Here is a 23,122-nt window from a genome sequence, read left to right as displayed (position 1 = left end):
CACACACTCCTACCCTGCAAATATTTGAGTTTTTAAATGAATTCCCTTCATGTTTGTTTCCCTTTTCATTCACTTTCTACAGATATTCTAGCAGACAAATTATTTGAAAAATGTTTCCCAACTCAGTGTGTTTTCAGCAAATATTGGAGACTATCTGTGGAAAACAAATATTGAACCAATAAATGCTGGTATTGGCACCAGAAAACAGATTATAAAAATGTCAAATTGGAACAAAATAACATTCTGACATTCTCCCAAACTCCAACCACAACTCAGACTCATGAGACCAAAATAAGATAACACTTAATTGTGCAGAACTTCATAACCCCAGAATACCTTTACTTTGTGTGCTGTGATCAGCAGTGAAATAGTTAATGTGGACATTTTGATAGCCAGTGTTAGGGTTCAGCATAAACACTCATCTAACATAAAAAGGGGCAGAGCTCACACTACTTTAGGGGCTTAATCTCCTTAATCCCCTAAAATTAAACTAAAGCAAACTAAGGCCACTTTTTGCTTGTGAATAAGAATTGGGGTTTAATGAGTTTTAACTTCACACATTTAGTTCATTGGTCTTAACTTTTCTGAGTTTTCCAATGTAAATATGCCCTAGATCTATTGTTTTCAACTGTTGGCCAACATTACCACACTGATTCATATACTGCTTGCTTTTTGATTTTCATTTATTTTTGTATCCAAAATAACTAAAAACATTTTTTGTTAAAAAGGAATCTCAGACTCCGGAGCACAAAATTCAGCCACCAAAAAAAGGTTCCAGCTGGTTGAATGCACAGAAACTTGTCAAGTTTTATCTAAGTCTAAGGAGTTTTCTAATCCAGACAGGGAATAGTAATATACAGTATTGCCCAGCCAAAAATAACCATAGCTTAAATTTCAGCAATAATCAACCTTTTTCCAAACCAAGAATTGTTTGCACAATTCCATGACACTCTTGAACATCACGGGTTACTTTTAGTTTGTATCAAAATTTAAAAGTCTTTCTAAAATCCTTAAGCAAGTCACTTCCCTTCTCCATGCTTTTTTTTGCCTCCCACCATTTATCTGTCTTGTCTATTTAAATAGTAAGCTCTTTGAGGTAGGGAATGTCTGTTACTATACGTTTGTACAGCATCTAGCACAATAAGGCCCTATCCTCAGTAGGAGCTTCTAGGCCATCCCATTATACAAGTAAAACGATAGCTGCTACTGTACAGTGTTAGCAAATTTAGTAACAGAAGGTGTAATTCTTTCGTTGCCTTCTTTTGTGATCTTCACTGGCAGAAAATACCAATACAATGTGGTCCATACACACTATTAAATGAAAAAAAATATTCCCCATCTTCCACGGTGTACTTATCCTGTGGAATTCAGAGTTGCAGGACACTGCTGAGAGAAATGGAAGAACAGCATCATCTAGTTCAGTGGCTCTCAACCTTTCCAGACTACTGTATTCTTTTCAGGAGTCTGATTTGTCTTGCGTACCCTCAAGTTACACCTCACTTAAAAACTACTTGCTTACAAAATCAGACATAAAAATACAAAAGTGACACAGCACGCTATTACCGAACATTTGCTGACTTTCTCATTCTTACCATACAATTATAAATCAATTGGAATAGAAGTATTGTACTTACACTTCAGTGTATAATACATAGAGCAGTATCAACAAGTCACTGTCTGTATGAAATTTTAGTTTGTACTGACTTCAGTAGTGCTTTTTTTGTAGCCTGTTGTAAAACTAGGCAAATATCTAGATGAATTGATGTACCCCCCTGGAAGTCCTCTGCATACTCCCAGATGTATGAGTACCCTTGGTTGAGAACCACTGGTCTAGTTGATAGGGCATAGTTTAAACTCAGGAGAGATGGATCTAGTTCCACTCTGCAACTGATTTGCTGTGTGTGATGTGAGGCAAGTCAGTTCGCCTCATTTCCTTTCCCACCCTTTTGTCTATCTTGTGCAGTTAGGGTTCGAGACTGTAAGGATCTCTCAGCTAGGAACCTAGGAGCTTACAGGATCGAGCCCTTGGACTGTAAGGTACCTGGGACAGTTACTGTGTCTTACAAGTTTGTAAGAGTTAGTGTTTGTACAGCACATCAGCAGTTGGGGCCTGCCGGTGCTATCATAATACAAATAATGCTGAGGATAATAACCTCCAAAGCTTATCTGCACATTTCCAAAATTCTCTAGAATTGGTCTGAAAACTGGAGTTCTTGTGAACACAGGGCTGCCTTGGAAGATTTCTAAGCATTCATCATTTCCGTCTGATAAGAAATGCCACAAGAAAGAAATAGCTGCTACTTCACTTCTCACTTCAGCACATACCAACATGTGTGCACAGACGCACAAAAATTTTAAAGAAAAAAAACAAGTTAACCAAACATCTAAAAATGACTAGGCTGAATTCAAATCCTGTGTGAAGATGTCCGTTCTACAGCACCAAGCACAATGGGATGCTTGTCTGTGGCTAAGGCTTCTAGGCCCTAATACAAATAATACATAACAGCTGAACAGATGTTTCCCCAACCCTAATTATTGTTAGGCAAATTCATTAGCAAATCTGTGTAAAAAAAAAAAAGTTTAGACATAGTTATATCAAAAGAAATAATGTCTGTAATTACACTAGCTTCTGTAGATTTGAGAGTCACAAAGGATATCGGTCCTTATATTTCAAGATATGAACCAATTGCCAGCTGGGATCTAAAAGGAGGTTTCACCAGATGCACACAGCCTTCCTCTGAAATGTCACATGAAAGCCACTGCTACAAGCAGCTATACTAAGCCTGATGGGCCGACAGTCTGGTCTTATATGACTATTCCTAAAAGAATACTTGGTCACACACTTCAGCCTATGTGTAAAGCATTCCGAGACATTTTGCTCTTATTACTAGTGCACTATGCATGTTTACCCACAACTTTGTCATGATTTTTAGTTTTGGTGTTATATACATGGAAATTTCCCAAAACTGTTTATGGCTACAGTGGCCTATTTTCCCATGAATTTATATAGCTTTTTTGTTGTTGTTGTTGTTAAGTTGGTGCAAGTCCTGGGCCTGGTTTTAGGCTAAGATATAATCTTCAATTTTCTCCAGGCCACCAATGTATTAATTTACTCTCCTTTTCAGGAAAACATTTCATGTTATAATACTCATGTATTATAGCAGATAAACAAATTTAATGTATCACAGCAATGCTGTTTGTTTGTCATATACTTTTGTGGTATACTGTCCTCTACTGGCTGTTCTTTCAGCACTAGGTTTATGGCTAAAGTTATTGAAAATACAACTTGAATGGTTAGTTCTCACTTTGAATGACATCTTGGTTGTCTTTATAATAAACCCCAGTCCTGCAAACTCTTAGTACTGGCATAATGTTAACAGCAGCAAGTAGTCCCACAGAACTCAATGTGCACTAAACATGCCATGTGGTAGTAAGCGTTAGCATGCAGAAAGTCTCAAAGCTGTAAGGTTCTCCTTTTCCAAACACTGTATATACCCGACTTTCAGAACACTTGATGAAAGCACGCACGTTGAAATTTACACATACTTCTTATATACTTAGGTAAACTCTGCAGGGACCATCTTTCCACTCTATGTCTGTTCAGTGCCTACAATAATGGTCCTGATCAGGACCTTTAGTTACTACAAGAATAGAGATAATAAATAACATCAGTAAATCAGAGATTTGCTGATGTACGCCACCTGACAATCCTACCTAAAGTTGAATAAGAAAGACTGAGCTAAACACAGACATGCAAATAACATGTGACAGGGAACATAGAAGTCATACCAAAGCAAACTGGAGAGATGATGCTTATCACCACTGTGTGGTTACTATGCTGGTACCCAAAAGATTAGGCAATAAAAGGTAACTTCTAACTGGATATTAACAGCTGCATTAACAGTTCCAAGAATAAACACAAACAGAAATTTCCCATGGACATTTTTTAATTCATATACAAACTTATATGGACTATGGCCACTCTAGTTTTTCATGTCAATGAGGCCTCAAGCCTTTCTCCATTATTAAATGCAGTAACTGTGTGGCTTTTGAGTTAAAAGTTCTAATTTCCTGAGCCAGTCAAGCTCCAGTGCTTATGCTTAAATTTGATGTACACTAATGAACATTTTTCTGAAGCCTTTATGGTAAGCATAGTTCATTTGACTGGCCATCTCTCTGAACATGTAAAAAAATGCTTTCACAGATGAATACTCTGCCAATGGGTTTTAGAGCTATATTTACTGTCTGTACAGTGCTTAGGCAGTACATTAAGTAGTATAACAGCAGTTTTATAATTAAAGAAAAAGAATTTGAGGAGATATTGTATTTCCCACCTCTAACCCCCCGTTTGCAAGTACAAACTAGTTTGCTTTTTTCCACATACAACCATCATTGTATAAATAATGCTTTGATGAAAGGATTGGACATGAAATATAGCACTGCGCTCAGTAACTTCCACTTGAAGCAAGGTCAGTTCTGAGCTGATGGTTGTACAGTATCATTAAAACATGTCTGACGGTAAGAAAAGCTGCCTTCTGTTTTTAAAACTCCTTCTTAAAAGGAAGCACAAGATGCCCTGTAAGGTGGAGGATTGGAAGGTCACAGAACATTCCTTTTGACTCTGGTTAGCCCTGCCAACTGCTAATTAGAATTTCACTTTTCCATTATGTAAATTTAATAGCAGTTTTTCCCTGTCAGAAAAATGAGACCTTTTTTGGAGATGGCACATACAGTTAAGTCAGAAGTTAGCATTGTCTCTGCTAGCTTGACTGTGTCAGATGTGTTTATTTATGACACATCTGGAACAATTCCCTTAGCCAGCTAAGCTACTAGGCCACAGTAGAGGCTTCCTTTTTTGTATAGGGTTTTCAAAAGCATCCAAATGCCTTAGCAGTACAAGTCTCCTTGACTTTTAGTAGATGGGAAGGTCCCAGGTTCAAATCCTGTTATGTGATGTAACTGAGGCTTGTGTCCTAATGTATACAAGCACATAGAGTTAAGGTTCATGGTCCACATTAGTACTAGCATTTTCTAATTTTTGAGTGATTGACTTTGCAACCTGAATGTTCTTCCATGGGGGATTTTAATACAAGAATTCCTGGGGTGTGAGCTTTTGACTTAGCACCTACTGGGGGCTGGCATGCATCAATGCATTTGCTAGTGAGCTACAAATCCTTTCACCTCTATGTCAGTTTCAATCCATCTCACTTGAGTGAAGATTGTTCCCATCTAAAGGATGCTTGGGGGCTCTTATGTGAGATGAGTTTGGTGGGTCTCAGTGTGAGCTCCTACATCACAATTCATCCCCACGATTTTCCCCCAATTGCCTGACGATCGCTTAGAGAGGCCAAGAACTGCCTGGGTTATGCAGACTGAACTTCCTCTTCAAGGTAGTGTGTAGGCGGGAAGCTTGCCCTCAAGATATACGGCAGGATCCAGGCACCAGCCCTGATGCGGCACAGTCTTGCATAGGATGAAGTTTATGGTTATATGCAAATTAGTTGTGAGTATGCAAATCAGCTCATTCTGTAATTTACATAATACCACACTTGGAGCTGTCCCAAGCTTGACAGCTCTGCCCACTCCCTCCAAGCCTCCTTCCGGCTCTGCCCTGCCTCGTTCCTAAACCCCTGGCAGCCACCCCATCACTTTGCCTGCCCTGCACTCCGGGTTCCTGGTGGGGGTGAGTCAGCTGTGGCCCCAGCAAGCAGGGGAATAGGCCTCTAGTGGCAGGTGGCCACACTTGCAGCATCTGCTTCCTGCTCTGGCCATCAGCTCACCAGCTGACTCACAGGGAGCGGTGTCAGCAGGAACAGCCTCAGGCTTTTCCCCCCTCCTGCCTATACACAGGATCAGGGCCTGCTTTATGCCAATTCAACCAATTCCCCTGAATCGGGCCCTGCGCCCAAGCCCCGGTACGGCATACCGGCAAGAGCCAGAGTGCTGTACCCGGGTGGCCCGGCTTCCCCAGGGAGCCCCAGGCCCTTTAAATTGCCACCAGAGCTCCACTGCTGGAGCCCTGGGGTAGGGCTGCGGGCCTCTGAGGGCTATTTAAAAAGTCCGGGGCTCCCGTTGCTTCTACCGCCCTGGCCCTTTAAATAGCCGTTGGAGCCCTGCCGCTTCCCCAGGGCTCCCGCGACTATTGAAAGGGCTGGGGCAGTGGAAGCAGGGGATCCCTGGGCCCTTTAAATAGCCCCCGAGCCCCAGGCTGCTGCTACCCCAGTGGAGGAGGGAGGAGGAGGAGGGGGCACTTACCATACAGGGTGGGCTGTACCCACACCCTCTGCCCGCACCAGCCCCGCATCCCCTGCCCTGCCCGCAGCCAGCTCCTGTCTCCAGTCAGCCCCGCACCCCCTGCCCTGCCCGCAGCCAGTCTCTGTCTCCAGCCAGCCCTGCACCCCCCTGCCTGCAGCCAGCCCCTGCCACATCCCCTGCCCTGCACCCCAGTCTTGCCTGCAGCAGCCCTGCACCCCCTACCCTGCTGCTGCCCGCAGCCAGCCCCTCACCCCCTGCCCACAGCCAGCCCCTGCCACACCCCCCGGCCCTGTCTCCAGCCAACCCCTGCCGCACCCCCCTGCGGCCCTGCCCAAAGCCAGCCAGCTCCACAGACACCCCTTCCCGCACCAGCCTGAATTGACAGCTCTGCCCACTCCCTCCAAGCCTCCTTCCGGCTCTGCCCTGCCTCGTTCCTAAACCCCTGGCAGCCACCCCATCACTCTGCCTGCCAGCACTCCGGGTTCCTGGTGGGGGTGAGTCAGCTGTGGCCCCAGCAAGCAGGGGAATAGGCCTCTAGTGGCAGGTGGCCTGCCCCCCCTGCCCTGCCTGTAGCCAACCCCGCATCCCCTGCCCTGTCTCCAGCCAACCCCTGCTGCACCCCCGTGCCTGAAGCCAGCCAGTCCCGCACTCCTCTGTCTCCAGCCCTGCCAACCCCTGCAGCCCTGCCTGAAGCCAGCCAGCTCACCCCACACCCCCGTCTCCAGCCAGACTCGCACCCCTTGCCCTGTCTGCAGCCAGACCCTACCTCCAGTCTAGGGTTACCATACGTCCAGATTTTCCCAAACATGTCCGGCTTTTTGGGCCTCAAATCCCCGTCCGGGGGAAATCCCAAAAAGCCGGACATGTCCGGGAAAATCGGGACATGCGGGTCCGGCGGTGCTGGGCCGGGGGCTGGGGCCGGGCCGGCGGTGCTGAGCCATGTCAGGCTTTTTGGTTCTTAAATCGCCATCCGGGAGGAAATACGGATGTATGGTAACCCTATTGGTATAAAAAATACATACTGTGGCACATCCCTTAAATCAGAACTTTTTATAGGGAACCGGTTGCTAAGTAATGAAAGGCTTTTTTTTACATGGTTTTTTTTTTTAGTCATCCCTGCCGGGGCCCCGCCGAAAATGTTCGAATTGGGCCCCGCATTTCCTAAAGCCGGCCCTGCACAGGATGCAAGTGTTTCCCTCAGGACTGGCTTCCACCCTAAGTGAATGTGACTGGCTGTCACTACTCATGCACCCTGGGACAGTACAGCAGGCAAATCTCATTTTTAGCCTCATAAGTGGGGTGTTACAGTGTTTGTGCCCTTGCTACTGTGCTTTGAGACCCTTCCGGAATATGACTGGCAGCAATGATTGCTAGAAGAGTTTCCACAAACATGTCAGGCTAGAGATGTGACTGTTTCACTGCTCAAGCTTACCAAGTATTTCCAATCTGGAAACCTCCTTTAGGATTCTAGTCAAGAAAATGTTTATAAACTTACAATTTGACTAAACTTTTAATACATATATAACTTAGTGCTGGTGGTTATACTAATTTTACTTGTGTTCTTTTAAGCCTGCTTCGGTTTTCCTTTTCTATACACTTGTATAGATCTCATTATTACTATATTTACACACACACACACACACACGGGCTGTCAAGCGATTAAAAAAATTGATCGCGATTAGTCACACTATTAAACAATAGAGTACCATGTATATAAATATTTTTGCATGTTTTCCACATTTTCAAATATATTGATTTCAATTACAACACAGAATACAAAGTGTACAATGCTCACTTTATATTTATTTTTATTACAAATATTTGCACTGTAAAAATAAAAGGAATAGTATTTTTCAATTCACAATACAAGTACTCTAGTGCAATCTCTTCATCATGAAAGTTGAACTTACAAATGTAGAATTATGTACAAAAAATAACTGCATTCAGAAATAAAACAATGTAAAACTTGAGAACCTATAACTCAGTCCTACTTCAGCCAATTGCTCAGGCAAACAAGTTTGGTTACAATTTGCAGGAGATAATGCTGCCCGCTTCTTGCTTACAATGTCACCTGAAAGTGAGAACAGGCATGGCACTGTTGTAGCCGGCATTGCAAGATATTTAACGTGCCAGATGCATTAAAGATTCATATGTCCCTTCATGCTTCAACCACCATTCCAGAGGGCATGCATCCATGCTGATGACGGGTTCTGCTCAATAACTATCCAAAGCAGTGCAGACCGACACACGTTCATTTTCATTACCTGAGTCAGATGCCACCAGCAGAAGGTTGATTTTCTTTTTTGGCGGTTGGGGTTCTGTAGTTTCTGCATCAGAGTGTTGCACTTTTAAGACTTCTGAAAGCATGCTCCACTCCTCATCCCTCTCAGATTTTGAAAGGCACTTCAGATTCTTAAACCTTGGGTCAAGTGCTGTAGCTAGCTTTAGAGATCTCATATCAGTACCTTCTTTGCTTTTTGTTAAATCTGCAGTGAAAATGTTCTTAAAACGAACAACATGCTGGGGTATCATCGGAGACTGCTATAACATGAAATATATGGCAGAATGCAGGTAAAACACAGAGCAGGAGCATACAATTCTCCAAGGAGTTCAGTCACAAATTTAATTAACGCATTATTTTTTTAACAAGTGTCATCAGCATGGAAGCATGTCCTCTGGAATGGTGGCCAAAGCATGAAGGGCCATACGAATGTTTAATATATCTGGCACGTAAATACCTTGCAATGCTGGCTACAAAAGTGCCATGTGAATCTTTGTTCTTACTTTCTGGTGACATTGTAAATAAGAAGAGGGCAGCATTATCTCCTGTAAATGTAAACAAACTTGTTTGTCTTAGCGACTGGCTGAACAAGAAGTAGGACTGAGTGGACTTGTAGGCTCTAAAGTTTTACATTGTTTTGTTTTTGAGTGCAGTTATGTAAAAAAAAATTCTACATTTGTAAGTTGCGCTTTCACGATAAAGAGATTGCACTGAGGTACTTGTATAAGGTGAATTGAAAAATACAATTTCTTTTGTCATTTTTACAGGGCAAATATTTATAATAAAAATAATATAAAGTGAGCACTGTACACTTTGTATTCTCTGTTGTAACTGAAGTCAATATATTTGAAAATGTAGCAAAACATCCAAAATATTTAATAAATTTCAATTGGTATTCTATTGTTTAACAGTTGGATTAAAACTGCGATTAATCATGATTAATTTTTTTAATCGCGATTCATTTTTTTGTTAATTCACACAATTAACTGTGATTAATTGACAGCCCTAATATATACACACATACTTATAGTCTTTCCCTTACCTTGTAGCTACAACAAAATAATCAAACAAACATACTAATGGGGGAGAGTCAAACCTGGCCATCTTCAAGTCCGCCTATTGTTCATAAAAGCGATCACCACACCTCCTACAGCAAGGAGTCACTTACAATTAAAGGGGACAAATAAAGTGTCTTAATATGCAAAATCTTTTCTTTTTATAGGGCAGGGAACAGTCATAATAGCTGCTTTGCTTAGCAGGGAAACTGGCAGGTTCACAATTCTCTCGTCAGCATGGTCCAAATAAACACAGCTAGTTTTCCTTTGTAATGGTGGGTTCTCTTTTAGCAGGGTCTAAAAACAGTATAGTTCTGAGCCTCCTTTTTGGTAGAAAAATAAGCATAAAAAGCACCCTTCTGAGCAGGGTGGAATAAAAATCTTCCTTTACAGAAAGATGGGGGAGGGGGAAAGGAGAGACGAGTGACAACCCAAGAGTCTTATACTTTTGGCTCCAGAGAACAAGAGTCCTACATCCTCTCTCCTCAGGGCTGAATGAACTTCAACACCAGAGCAAACAAGTCCACGTACCCACAACCTCATCCCTCTTTACAGATGATTCAGCACAAAGCTGCACCAAGACCCTTTTTCCTAGTAAGGAGCAGAGCAGGATCTCCTTTCATGCCATCTTACCCACTTTCCTTTCTCCCAGACAACATCCTCACTGCCCTACCACCTCTCTCAGGCCCTCTGGCCTCAATTCTGATCTAACCACCTAGTGAAGCCATCCTTCAATCACTCTGCCCTTACCACTTCCCTATGCTCCTCCCTCACTCCTCTATTCCCCCCCCCCGAAATACCACCTGTAGTAGGTTTGCGCCGGGGCTCTACCCTCCGGGACGGAGGGGCACCACACCAACTCACTACAGCACAGACAGTCAAAGCTCAGGCCCCTTTACGCAGGGGCTAAGCGACCCACAGTCCAGGGAGCTCAGGCCCTCAGGCAGGGCTGAGCAAACAATCAGCTAGCTCAGGCCCTTTGGTGCAGGGGCTGAGCGATAATCAACAGTTTAAAGTAGGCCCAGGCCCTGGATCAGGGCGGGGCACAAACAATCACAGCTCAGGCCCTTTGGTGCGGGGGCTGAGCAACAGTCAGTTAAGGGGCTCAGGCCCTTTGGTGCGGGGGCTGAGCAACAGTCAGTTAAGGGGCTCAGGCCCTTTGGTGTGGGGTCTGAGCAACAGTCAGTTAAGGGGCTCAGGCCCTCTGGTGCGGGGGCTGAGCAACAGTCAGTTAAGGGGCTCAGGCCCTCTGGTGCGGGGGCTGAGCAACAATACACTTGGGGGAGGCCCAGGTTCCTACCTGAGCGTTGGGTGAGGGGGAAGCCTGCCACCCGTGAGCGGGGGTGGCGGGGGGGGACGCAGGTCCACCCACTTCACTGCGTCCCAGCCCGGGGCCCTAGCAGCGGTTACTGCCGCTGCTGGTCAGTGGGGTGTCCTGACCGAAACACACTGACATCAGCTCACATGTCTCTGCAGCCTGACCAGGGTCGGCTACCCCCGGGCTACTTCCGTGTTCCCCCTCGGGGCCTACCTTGTTGGCGACGCCGGGTTCAGGCCAGTCCAACAGCATCGGTTCCTCTGGTGCAGGGCTTGGGGGCAGGTCCGACAGCTCTCCACCAGGGTAGCTGGCCCGGGGCAGGCTTGGCCAGTCCTCCTCGGGGTAGCGGGTCCGGGGCAGGCTTGGCCAGTCCTCCTCGGGGTACCTGGCGAGAGGTAGGCTCGACCAGCGCGGTGGGGTAGCAGGCGGCTCGCGGCCTGCGGCTGTCTCCCAAGCGGGAGCTTGGCCCGGGACGTCTGCTCTCTCTGCCAGCCTGGGCTCCACTGAGCTCTGCAGGCGGGCTTTTATACTTCCGGGTCAGGGCCGTGACCTCAGAGGGGCGGGCGCCGGACCCGGTGGCTCCGCCCATGTTGGGGTTAGGGGAAGTTCGGCCCTATGTGGGATGGAGCGGCGCCACACCACCTCACTACACCACCCCATGTTACCAACCCACTGCCCACCTATACAACGCTTCCTGCTACCTTCCATGCACTTTTAGTAGCTAAGAAAAGCCACACAAACCCAGTTACATTGTAATTAGAGTATGCATCTCCTAACCAAGCATAGTATGTCAATTAAAAGAAAAAAACACTAAAAACTATGGAAGTCACAATTGTCAAAGTTAGACTCAGGACTCCTAGTTTGTCAGACCACTCTGTTTTATTAGCACAGCACTCTGCTAATACATTCAGATAATGTGAGCCCCCATGCAAGATTCAAACAGTCTTATTTATACAGATAAAAGGGTGCGAACTAAACAAAGGGACAGAGAGAGCAAAATTGTAAAATTTGCATGGGGCACAATATGCATATCCTGCTTCCTTATTAACTTTTATCGATCTAAGGTTAATGCTTCACCAGTTGCCCTTAAGTGGGGCAATTCATTAAGCGGTTAATGTCTGCTTTCCTGCCACATGGATTGCAGCATTTCTCATTTCTACTTAAAGGTACATACAGCATTCTTTAATTCATTCTATTTCTTTAATATATTCATTTCACTTTCACACCTTCTAAGTTTAACTATACAATCCTGACCAATTTAACTCCAGTATTCAGTGACACAAAACCATAGATTAGAAATGTTGGTAAGGCCAACCCTCTGCCTAATTCCAGTCTTTCCCTCTTTGTTGCTTTCACACCGAAGGCCTAACACTAGACACCTTTACACAGTGAAGGGACAAATCAGTTCTAATAGCAATGCCCTGAATTAGTGTTGTGTTGGGAAGTGTGTTTCTTCTCTCCAAATCCAACAAAATATTTAAGGCTTAAAATTAACTGATGTTTATTTTCCAGCATAAGCCACATTGTATATTTTCCAGACTCTCAAGAACCAAAAAGCAAAGACAATGCAGTCTTTTTCTATCTAGGTCAGAGTTGATCACGTGTGCAAAACCAGCTGTGCTTTAAGACATTAGCACCTTGTAAGTCAGTATGTACCCAAATCTCAGTCCCTGCGGGGGAACAACCACTCCTCTGTTTGTTATTTGATTTCTTCTAACAGACTGAATGAGGAGTGACCTTTTCTAAACATTTTCAATCAGAATAATGTCATTTTATCAGCAGTGCTTTGGTGCTTGTGTGGATGAAAACAATTAAAAATAATAAGTAATAATGGCCATAAAATTCAGCGTCTGACTGCTGATCTCCATGTTTGTGGTTAGTTGTGCACCTCCTCCCTTTTTCCTGAGCTAATATCCATAAAGATCTATATCTATAGCCTCACTCTGAAACCAGCTTTTTCTATTGCTGAAACTAGAGGAAAGGCCAATTTCTGTTGTATACCATTTTGAGCAAGGATAATAGAATGGGGATAAAATATGACCTATTCAGAGCATGCCTTAGTATTTTTAGATGTGCCTATGACAATATTCTACCCCAAAACCAAAGTATAGGCAACTCCACTGCACATGATTATATCACAATAAAAAGGTCAGCCTGAAGATGTAGGTGAGTGTTAGCAAGATAATTCCTTGGAAAAACACCCAAACTTAACAGTCTAATTTCCAATGACAGAGAGCAAGAGAGAATTCTTCAGTTCCATCCAGCCTTCTGCTGTTGGAGAAGAGGAATCCTGCTTCTTGTGCTTGCAGCTATGTCTGGTTGTCAACATTGTACAAAGCTTTGTAAGGAACATTTCTCCAAATACATGGAGGGTTCCAGCTCTGAACCTACTATAATTCATATGTAATTCCAGGCTCCCAGCACTTTTTTTTGTTGATAAAAAGAAATCTTTTCAACCACTTTCCTTTCAGAAGAGACAAGAGTCCTCAAGAGTCATGGTGGTTAAGAGGTGCACCCACAACTCCACTGAAATCAATGCTGGAGGTCCGTCATCTAATAGGATTTGGCCCAAACTGGTTATATTGATTGTTTTTATATATGCAAAGTGAGCTTCTTTATCATCTCCTGTAAATGCAAAGTTTGAAAGACGTACAGTACATTGTGGTAGAATCAAAGGCAAGTTTAATTTTGATAACAATAATGATAAAAATTGAGGAAAAATATGATAATCATTGCACACACATTCTGTTTTTATACATAGCTGTAAAAATGTTGACTTCTTGAAGACTGTGTGTTTTTCTTAGGGAGAAAATACAGCATGTTACTAGCACATCAAAAAACAATAAATATTCAAATAGATGCCACATGTACAAACAAACAACAAACAAAAACTCAGGGCTGTGACTTTTCATGATTCCAAAACCTTTAGGACACATTTTTAATGTACAAAACATTTATGTTTGTGTTAAAACATATTCATGCAATATAGACTGACTGAGATTTGTGTCTTGTTTGAGTCCATATGATGTCTAAGCCTAGATTTTAAAATGTGCTGTATGCAAGTGTTATACTAATGGAATAAATACAGCTAACTTAAAATCATAAGGCTTACCATATAATGAGTAATAAGAGAAACACAAGCCACAAAATGGTGTTATTGCAAGGCTGTAATCTTTTTGATCATACAGTATCCAATGCTGTTAAATTACACTTTGTTTTTTGCAGTAAACAAAAAAGTTGATGAATGTGATTAGACAAAGTCTAATAATGGCACCAAAACCTAATTACATATTTATAACAGCTGTCATATTCACAGCCATTCAAATTCAGTTATGTTTTCAACTGCTTCCTTGCATTCTGCCGAGAAGAGAAACATACCCACACAAGTGCCAGCTACAAAGGCTTCTCAGGCTCACACAAAATTGTGTCCTTACCTCAGCCATGGAATTTGGTCCCTGCCCTGCCCTTCATCTCCACCTCCCCTTGTACTCCAGACTCGTTTCTCACTAATGACTATGGGAACTGACCACCACTGATGATATTAAATGGGCTAACACAAACATTCTATTGTTAAGTGATCCCACTGATATCCATTCAAGGGTGGGGGGAAGGACACTAAGATGGATCAGCACACATACAGGCTTATGAGGCATGGAGCATGGATTGTAATAGAGAAGTCCTGAAAGATAAAGACACTTTGGGAAGTATGATTTGCTGTGATAGGTTAGCAGCAGAACCCATAGAATAGAAAGAAAGGAAGTGGACAGAGTGGGTAGGAGTAATTAGGTGTAAAAGGATCTGGTGCAGGGGAACTTGTATTCTTGTGTAGAGAAATTCAAGGCTCGTAACTGATGGCAGTAAGGGTGATTGTACTTGGATTTTGTATCCCAGTGATGAAAGAGCACTTAGATTAGAGACAGCCTAAGTCACCTGCCAGAGTAGGCAAGAAGCCAACCTGAACCCAAACATTGTAGAAAAATGTACAGTTTCAGTATGGCAATTTCACATCCACAATTTTCACCAGGGATCCTTTTCTCTCCAAATACAGTGTTTCACCCAGACCCAGTGAATAAGAGCCAAATGCATTAAATATCCTTTTTCACTTTATAAGTTTATATTTAACCACTCAATATATTTATTTGCTGCTCTATGTCCTAGAGCTAAATCAGTTGGACTTGTAATAAACATTAGAGCCCCATGAATTGCATCCTCAATGTGGTCATGTATTACTTCAATTCCTACTTCCCTAAGTCGTGAGACATACATGATTCCATCATCCCTCAAGACATCATGTTGACACGTAAGGACATATGTCACAGGTAAGCCAAGTAACTTGGTATCATCAACCAAGAGTGGTGCAGCTCTTGGATCCAGAAATCCTGGATATTTTTTTCCAAGCCTGGAACTTCCATAAATGGGGCTGGCATAAACATGATCCTTTTTAAACTTTTCAGGCAGCAAATTGCTCCAGTTTACAAACCTAAACAAATGGCTTGATTCTGCAGGGACATGACTATTGGAAGCCATAGCTTCTTGAAGAGAGACATCAGTAGTAAAGTATTCACTCCAGAATCTGACCATCAATGACTTGGGCAGAATTGGCTTGTTCTCATTATCTTTATAGGAAGGCAAATCCAGATCAAGGGTCTGAAGAGCAGGGTAAAGTAAAGCTTGGATCTTAAGTTTAACTTTAACTTCAAGGTCATCTAGCAGCTGTAAAAAATTAAAATGTTTACACAATCAATTAAAGGTTTCAGTTCCCTGACAATGACTGAAGATCCTACAAGAAATTTTACAGTATAAGCAAAATAAACCAAAATAAAACAGATTAATAAAAATCATTAGTTCATAGGAAGGTCACCCAAGACTACATTGTTGTATAAGCATATCTTGAATTATATTAACAGTTTTCCCATGTAAAGTTCTAATTAAAGAAATAATTCCATATTATTTCTTTTGCTGAATAAAAATAATACATCTGAAAATGTTCTTTTTTAAAGGGCATTAATTAGAAGTCATGGGTGCATTTCTAACTAGTAAAAAATGCCATTTTGTAATATCCATGATTTATGAAGCACAGACTTTTGAGACTTCATTAATTATTTTGCACTACATAAGCTTTATTCACTCTGTCTTATTAAATCTGAGGAGAGATTTAGGGCTCTAATAATTGAGCTTTCATCCATCTTTAACACATGGAGAACAAAATGAGAGTATATGAAATTAATTCAACACCATGGTTGCTTAAATGTCATCCTAGCCTTCTCCTAGCTGTACTGACCACCATGAACTTGGAACATTTCCAAAGCAGCAACTTTACAAAATACAAATAATTTCTTCTCAGGGCAGTAACATCTTCACTTCAGTACAGAATACCTTAACTAAACAGAACAACCCGCTTACAAGGCTGTACTACACTGACCAGTTGCTAACATTTAAGCACCTTTTGCAGTAGCACTTTAATCAAAATGGACCAAATTCTGCAATTATTTTTAAAAAGTCCCCATTTCATGGGGTTTCACCTGAATAAGGGCTGCATGATTTGACACTAATTATTATATTATTAAGTAGAGCTTTTTTCTGCAGGGGTATGCAGATTTGGGAGGTCCCCCCGCACCAGCAGGTTGTGACATCAGCTGCGGCATTTATCAATTAGTGCTACAGTGTTATTAAGTGGCAGCATTAGTAAGAGCAACTAAAGTAAATCGTGCTGAGGCAGTTTGTTCAATCTGAGATACAAAAACCACATTCACCAACCTGAGAACTGATGTTTTTTATCTACTCATTTACGTGTGATTCAATTCTCACTGACACCAGCATAAATAGAAGTGAAAAATAACTGGGAGGCATATTTTTCTTTAATGAACTGAGATATTTAAGATATTTAAATTTAAGAGATATTTTGCTAAATCACCCTGGTAAGAAAAATGAGCAGAACAAATCTCTAGACCTGTAAAATATAAACAACATACCTGCTGTGCCACTGCTGCAGCTAAGTTACCTCCTGCACTATCTCCTGAAATACAGATCCGATTTGGGTCCACCCCATATTGCGCAAGAACACTGTTTTGTAGGAAGAACTTCACTACAGTGTACACGTCTTCAAACTGAACTGGAAAATGATACATCGGTGCTAATCTGTACCTTTGGGGGAAAAAACAAATGTGTTAGTTGGAGCTGCTTGGCAAAACAAACACATTTTAAAGATGCTAATTTTCATGAAAATTCACACATTAATCCAGTAGCAAAATTTTACCATTTCCACCTTTTTTTTTCAACCTGACAGTAAAAAGGTTGAAATTTGTTTCTTGGGGTCATGTGTCAATTTTAATCAGAGTTAGTTGAAATGGCAATATTTTGCCAGTGGGCCTTTTCTCTCCTACTGAAGATATAAACAAATCATGGTTCTGGTAGTTATTGCCCTAACATATTCAAAATTAGCAGTGAACTTCCATTGTTCTGCAATTACCCGCTGACTACAATACATACATTGATTTGTTTCACTTCTATCATGCTCTCTCTGTTCCAGGGGTTGTGATAAGAAGTACTACTAAATGTGACTGGTTTGATGTTATTGTGATTAAAGAAATTCCCCCCGCATATTTTGAGAACATTCTAATGCTATGTAAATGTATTCATTGCATTGTCACTGTTCTACAGATCTGTGTAATAACAATAATTGCATACCAGCATATATCACTGGTTACAATAATTGTGCTGCTAGAGAAAACATGGAGAAAAATCCCATCACCTCTGGGTGGTTACTGATTTAAACAAAGTTCATGAATGATGAAGCCACTACTGGGAGTTGAAGCACGACTCTGTCCCAAGCAGACAACTAGCCAAATGCATAAAATACTATGAAACACTCTACTCGTCCATCACTGAAGACACCAGAAGGACAGGCTAGGTCCTGGACAAGGATACATTATGTTCAAGTGGTTGGGTGGGGAGATTGTATTTATTTCCAGACTGGGGCCCAGAGGGCAAAAAAATAAATCAGTAAAAAAATTATTTCAGTCACTAAAGTTAGCAGATGGGGCTCTAAACATACACACAGGGAACAGATTTGTGGTATAAGAAGGCACCATTTTCCACAGTTACTGTTCAAAGTATTTTACATTTTTAAAGAAATTTTAGAAACTAGGAGCGGGGGGGAAGATGAATGATGCTCGTGCCATGGTGAGTCCCTGAGACAGCCTATTGATAGGATGGCTCAGAAAAGCCCTGGTGGAATGGGCTGTGTACTGAGTCTTAGTCCAGATCTAAAAAGAGACAGACAGCACAAACAATTCTGTGAGTGCCTGCAGCATATGTACAGTGGAAACAGTAACGTAATCGCCTCAAGCTGCCTGGCTGTGGCCCTTGGGGTGACAGATCACTGGCGGATACATTACTTCCTATTGCTTCCTCTAATCCTGCTCACCTGCATGCAGAAGTGTGCAAAAAGCAAAGAGCCTCCTTGCATCCTTTCCCTGGAGTGCATCCAGGACACAGGGTAAAATGCTGTCCTATCAGAGCAGTACTGTTGCTCTCCCTACTCCTGCTCTCTTTCAAATTTAATGTCCCAGCCCTTCATTTCTTATCTGGCATATTTTAAAATAAAAATAGGGTATTTGCGGAGGAAAACTTAATCCCTTGATTGATGAACAGCCATATCACCATGGCTGACAGTTAGGGTTGGTGCCTGGGAAACTTTGATTCACAGTATAAGGCGATTAACATGAGTTTTACCAATCTAATGGAGTGCCTGTTAATTTAATGTTAGTTTTACAAGACAATGTAATTACTACAGTGGAGTCTAGTGTGCCAAGCCAATTTCCTATTGCAAAGAGGCAGGTACGGAAACAATGGCAATCCTAGAAGTAGTCTTCAATTGATTACATTATTGTGTTCTTAATACCCACTACTGCAGTTTTTTCTATAATTAGGCCACCCATGGTCATCAGTGGTTTGCTCAGCATTGCAAATGGCTCTTTGATAGTGACATTTGGATGGTGATCTGAAAGTAAAATCCATGTTTGACATTTAATAATGAACTTCCTATGGGCAATCCTTGTAAAAAAGATACACAGGCCTTGGGTTCTGTGGACGCATTTGTATTGTATAGCTACATAACTATCTTGAGTAATTACACATGACAGCCTAAGTCCAAAGCAGATTGTGAAGAGTTACAAAGGGATCCCACAAAACTGGGTGAGTGGGACACAAAATGGCAGATGAAATTAAATATTGATAAATGCAAAGTAATGCACGTTGGAAAATATAATCCCCACTATACATATAATATGATGGAGTCTGAATTAGCTGTTACCACTCAGGAAAGATCTTGGAGTCATTGTGGAAAATTGTCTGAAAACATCTGCTCAATGTGCAGAGGCAGTCAAAAAAGTGAACAGAATGTTTGGAACCATTAGGACAGGGATCGATAATAAGACAGAAAATATCATAAGGCCATTATACAAAGCCACGATACACCCACGCATTGACTACTGCATGCAGTTCTGGTAACTCCAGCTCAACAAAGATATATTAGAATTGGAAAGAGTACAGAGAAGGGCAACAAAAATGATTAGGGGTATGGAACAGCTTCCATATGAGGAGTTTTAAAAGGCTGGGACTTTTCAGCTTGGAAAAAGAGGACTAAGTAGAGATATGACTGAGGTTTATAAAGTCATGAATGGTGTGGAGAAAGTGAAAGTGTTGTTTACCCCTTCACATCATACAAGAACCAGGAGTCACTCAATGAAATTAATAGGCAGCAGGTTTAAAACAAAAGGAAGTACTGCTTCACACAACCAACAGTCAACCTGTGGAACTCATTGCCAGGGGATGTTCTGAAGGCCAAAAGTATAATTGGGTTCAAAAAAGAATTAGATGAGTTCATGGAGGATAGGTCCATCAATGGCTATCAGCCAAAATGGTCAGAGATGGAACCCCAAGCTCTGGGTGTCCCTAAGCTTCTGACTGTCAGATGCTGGTGTACAGGGAGACTTTGGCAAACCAGTAAAGTGCTTGAAACCACTATGGCTTATTGTTAAAAAGCAACCTAGTCAGCAAGCTGTAAATTGGCCAGTCAGCAAACTCAGCTTGACCAAGGCAGGAGGGGAAGGGGTTTTGGGGTGCCACGAAAGGGGCAGCTTGATCCTGCATCCTTCCTGATAAGAATTATGTTGAAGTTGCTAATACATGCATTTTAAAAGAGCAGGAATGTCTATTGGGGTCTCAGAGCTGCAGACTCTGGAAAAACCCACACCTGGTTAATCAATAATCAGAAGGAGCCTCTTGCTTGAAACTGCTTACTTGACGAGGTTTCTTTAAGGGACATGTCATCGTATTACTAATGTATAAATAAGGGGGAAAAGCTTGAGATGGGGGGACTCTTCGGGACTGGCCTCTCCCTCTGGATGCATCTTGTGTTCCCCCAGCAGCAGATGGGCTGCCACTGTGCCACTCGAGAGCCACACTCAGCTTTGGTCATTATCAAGGATTGGGGGTGTTTTACTAATCTTGTTGCGGACGTGTGTAAGTGCTTGAGTCTAAGTAAAGTGTAGCTTTAAGTGAAAGCACTCTTGTGTTGTCCTGTTTGTGCCAGCCATCTGTCGGTCGGACGGCCATGTCTCCCCTGATTTATTTCCTGACACAGAGTAAAAGTTACCAAGAGCTTTGGGTTGAAAGAACCCCGGGTAACACTGGGACTGGACAACAGGTATCACATGATAATGCTGTTCTGTTCATTCCCTCTGAAGCATCTGGCACTGGCCACTGTCTGAAGACAGGATAATGAGCTAGATGGATTGTTGATCTGATATGTCCATTCTTATGCTTTACTTACACCATTAAATATAATGGATGTGCACTGCCAGAGAGCAGGGCTGGGGTACTGCCGGGGTCAGAGCTATTACAGAGGCACAGATACCACTGGCCACTTGCAGATTTCTAGAGAGTCACATGAATACATGGGGGTTTAATCAAGTTTGGGGTGGCCACTGCAATCTTTTCTTGGGGAGGGAAACGCCATGTTCCACTCCCTTACACCAGTCTGGTGGGGAAAGACTCAGTAAAGAGATCATGGAAACTTCCTTCCTCTGCAACCCTTTCCATGGACTTTTCTGCAAGAAGGAGTGATCTGGTGTAGGCTTTTCTACTATGCCCAACACCCTAGTAATGGAGTGCCTGTGATAAATCTTTTGCTTCAAGGATGTAGAATTCAACTATAAAAATCTATTCCTGGTGTGAACTTGGTTAAAATGAAGAGTCGTAATTTTCTAAATAAAATCAAACTGTATATTTCAAAGTTACAAAAATGTAAAAGCTGAGATATGGAAAAAGGAGAAACAGAGCAGCTTCAAATGCCTTTCAAAAGTGCAAAAAATGGCTTCCAAACTTTAGCTGATTTTTTCCCATATTGTATATGCCTCTTGAACATGGACCCATTCTTTTTAATAGACAAAGACACAACTAAATAAAATACTGAGCTAATTGAAAATCAGCTTATCTCATCATCATCCTAGGATGGCCAGGTGCCCAGTTTTCAACCAGAACGTCCAGTTGAAAAGGGAACCTGACAGTGTCCAGTCAGTTCCACTGACCAGACACCCAAAGTCCGGTTACTGTGGGAGAGGGAAGTGGGGAGGCACTGGGTCATCACCCGTGCCAGCCCCTACTCAGCCAGGGCAGCTCCCAGCCCCGGCTCCGCAGGGGAGTCTCTCCTCATTCAAGTGGGGAGGGAAGGGTTTGCATAGGGGGGAAAAGCAGCGAGCGACGAGGGGGAAGGGGAAAGAGGAGTGGATGGGGCAGAGCCTGGGGTGGAAGAGGCGGGACTGGATAAGTTCCAGCACTCCTGCTTGAGTGTCCAGTTTTTAAATATTACCAAGTTGGCAACCCTTCCTCCCCCCTGCACATACCAATAGAATTTAATTTCATTTTGTAATGGCATTATAAAGGTGTGGATTCCATGCAAGTCTTTCCAGCTATTTGAATGAGCTGCTTTGGATCAGGCCCTCTGGAAGAAGAAGGGAAAGCATTCAGGAAGGATGCTGCTCTTTTCCTCCCTAACCCATTCCTTGGAAAGGGATCTGCAGGTCTTGGCTCTTGTCTGTTCACTTTTCTGCAGGGAAGTACGGGGCCCACTGTAAGTGAAAAATCTGACATAAAGAGGAGTGCTAACATTTATCCTAATTAGAAAGTGCCTATAACTATGGGCTGGGCACATCTGGACAAATAGGCATTATCCCTGCCCAGGACACAGAGCAGAAGGTTAGCTACCCACCCCGCCTCACAAAAGAATACCCATGCACCACCATCGGGACAGTGTTCACTATTAAAATCTTTGAAGTTTTTGTTTGCAAGTAATTATTGTTAACCACATAAAACACATACCCCAACACAAATATATAGCAAAGGGTCATTTATCCCAACCCCTAGTTCAGTCTAGAAACAGAATCGCTCTTACTCGACTGATATGACAACAGCATTTAGCTTGTTTGCAGTCCATCTTGACAGGAGGTCATAGGGCTCCATGGCTGCAATGAAATAAGTCACTTAAAGCATATTTGATTGCACTTATAAACAAATACGTAAACAGCTCCACATTTCTCTTAGCAGAAGTCCTCTGGTCCCTTTCCAAAATCTCCACAGTTCAGTGCCTTCACAGCAATGCAATTCAACTGTTGTACATACAACTTTATCGAGAAGCACAAAGTAAGCAAATGATTCAACTGGTGCTTGAACACTATCCAAGAAGACACCCATGAAAGAGCTGTGCATTATTTATCATGAAAGCTTGGATTTTATGACAGACAAAAAAGGAATGAAAATTACACCAAGGAGGAGAAGATTTATCTCTCGTCACATGCGTGCAACCATGCTGAAATTAAAGGGGTTGCATGTGTGTGAGAAAAGAGAAATTTGTCTCAGTCTCTGGCAGACTAGCAACCACCTTCCTTAGTAAATAGGGAGCAATGAAATGTGAGCTATTTAGTGATCATTAGGAATTTAAGCCATAGATGCTTTTGTTTGTGATACCAGTCTGGCTGCGCATCCTAAAATGGTAATTTATAATCATTTATTACAGTCATTAAAGTACATTAAGAAGAAGCAGAGAATGTTTGCGACGGGGGAAAACATGGCTGGGTGTGAGTGTGAGGGACAAGAGAAATCATTCCAATTAAATAATACTAGCAAAAGCATAGCACAAAAAATCAAAACATT

General features: G+C 42.4%; 1 protein-coding gene across 2 annotated transcripts in view; it reads right to left on the bottom strand.

Moving 5' to 3' along the window:
- Positions 1 to 13,574: 13,574 nt before the first annotated feature.
- Positions 13,575 to 23,122, bottom strand: part of AADAC (arylacetamide deacetylase) — a 75,680-nt gene continuing 66,132 nt past the window's right edge. For both annotated transcript variants that reach the window (XM_054040896.1, XM_054040895.1), the window contains 3 exons: positions 22,365 to 22,434; positions 16,882 to 17,053; positions 13,575 to 15,622 (listed from right to left, as the gene is read on the bottom strand). In XM_054040896.1, coding sequence (XP_053896871.1) covers positions 15,014 to 15,622; positions 16,882 to 17,053; positions 22,365 to 22,434 — 851 coding nt within the window. In that variant the 3' untranslated portion in view covers positions 13,575 to 15,013. The remainder of the gene's footprint in view (positions 15,623 to 16,881; positions 17,054 to 22,364; positions 22,435 to 23,122) is intronic.

Source organism: Malaclemys terrapin, chromosome 9, assembly GCF_027887155.1.
Source record: "Malaclemys terrapin pileata isolate rMalTer1 chromosome 9, rMalTer1.hap1, whole genome shotgun sequence".
In the NCBI taxonomy this organism is placed as follows: domain Eukaryota; kingdom Metazoa; phylum Chordata; order Testudines; family Emydidae; genus Malaclemys; species Malaclemys terrapin.
This window is presented reverse-complemented; position numbering and strand designations above follow the sequence as displayed.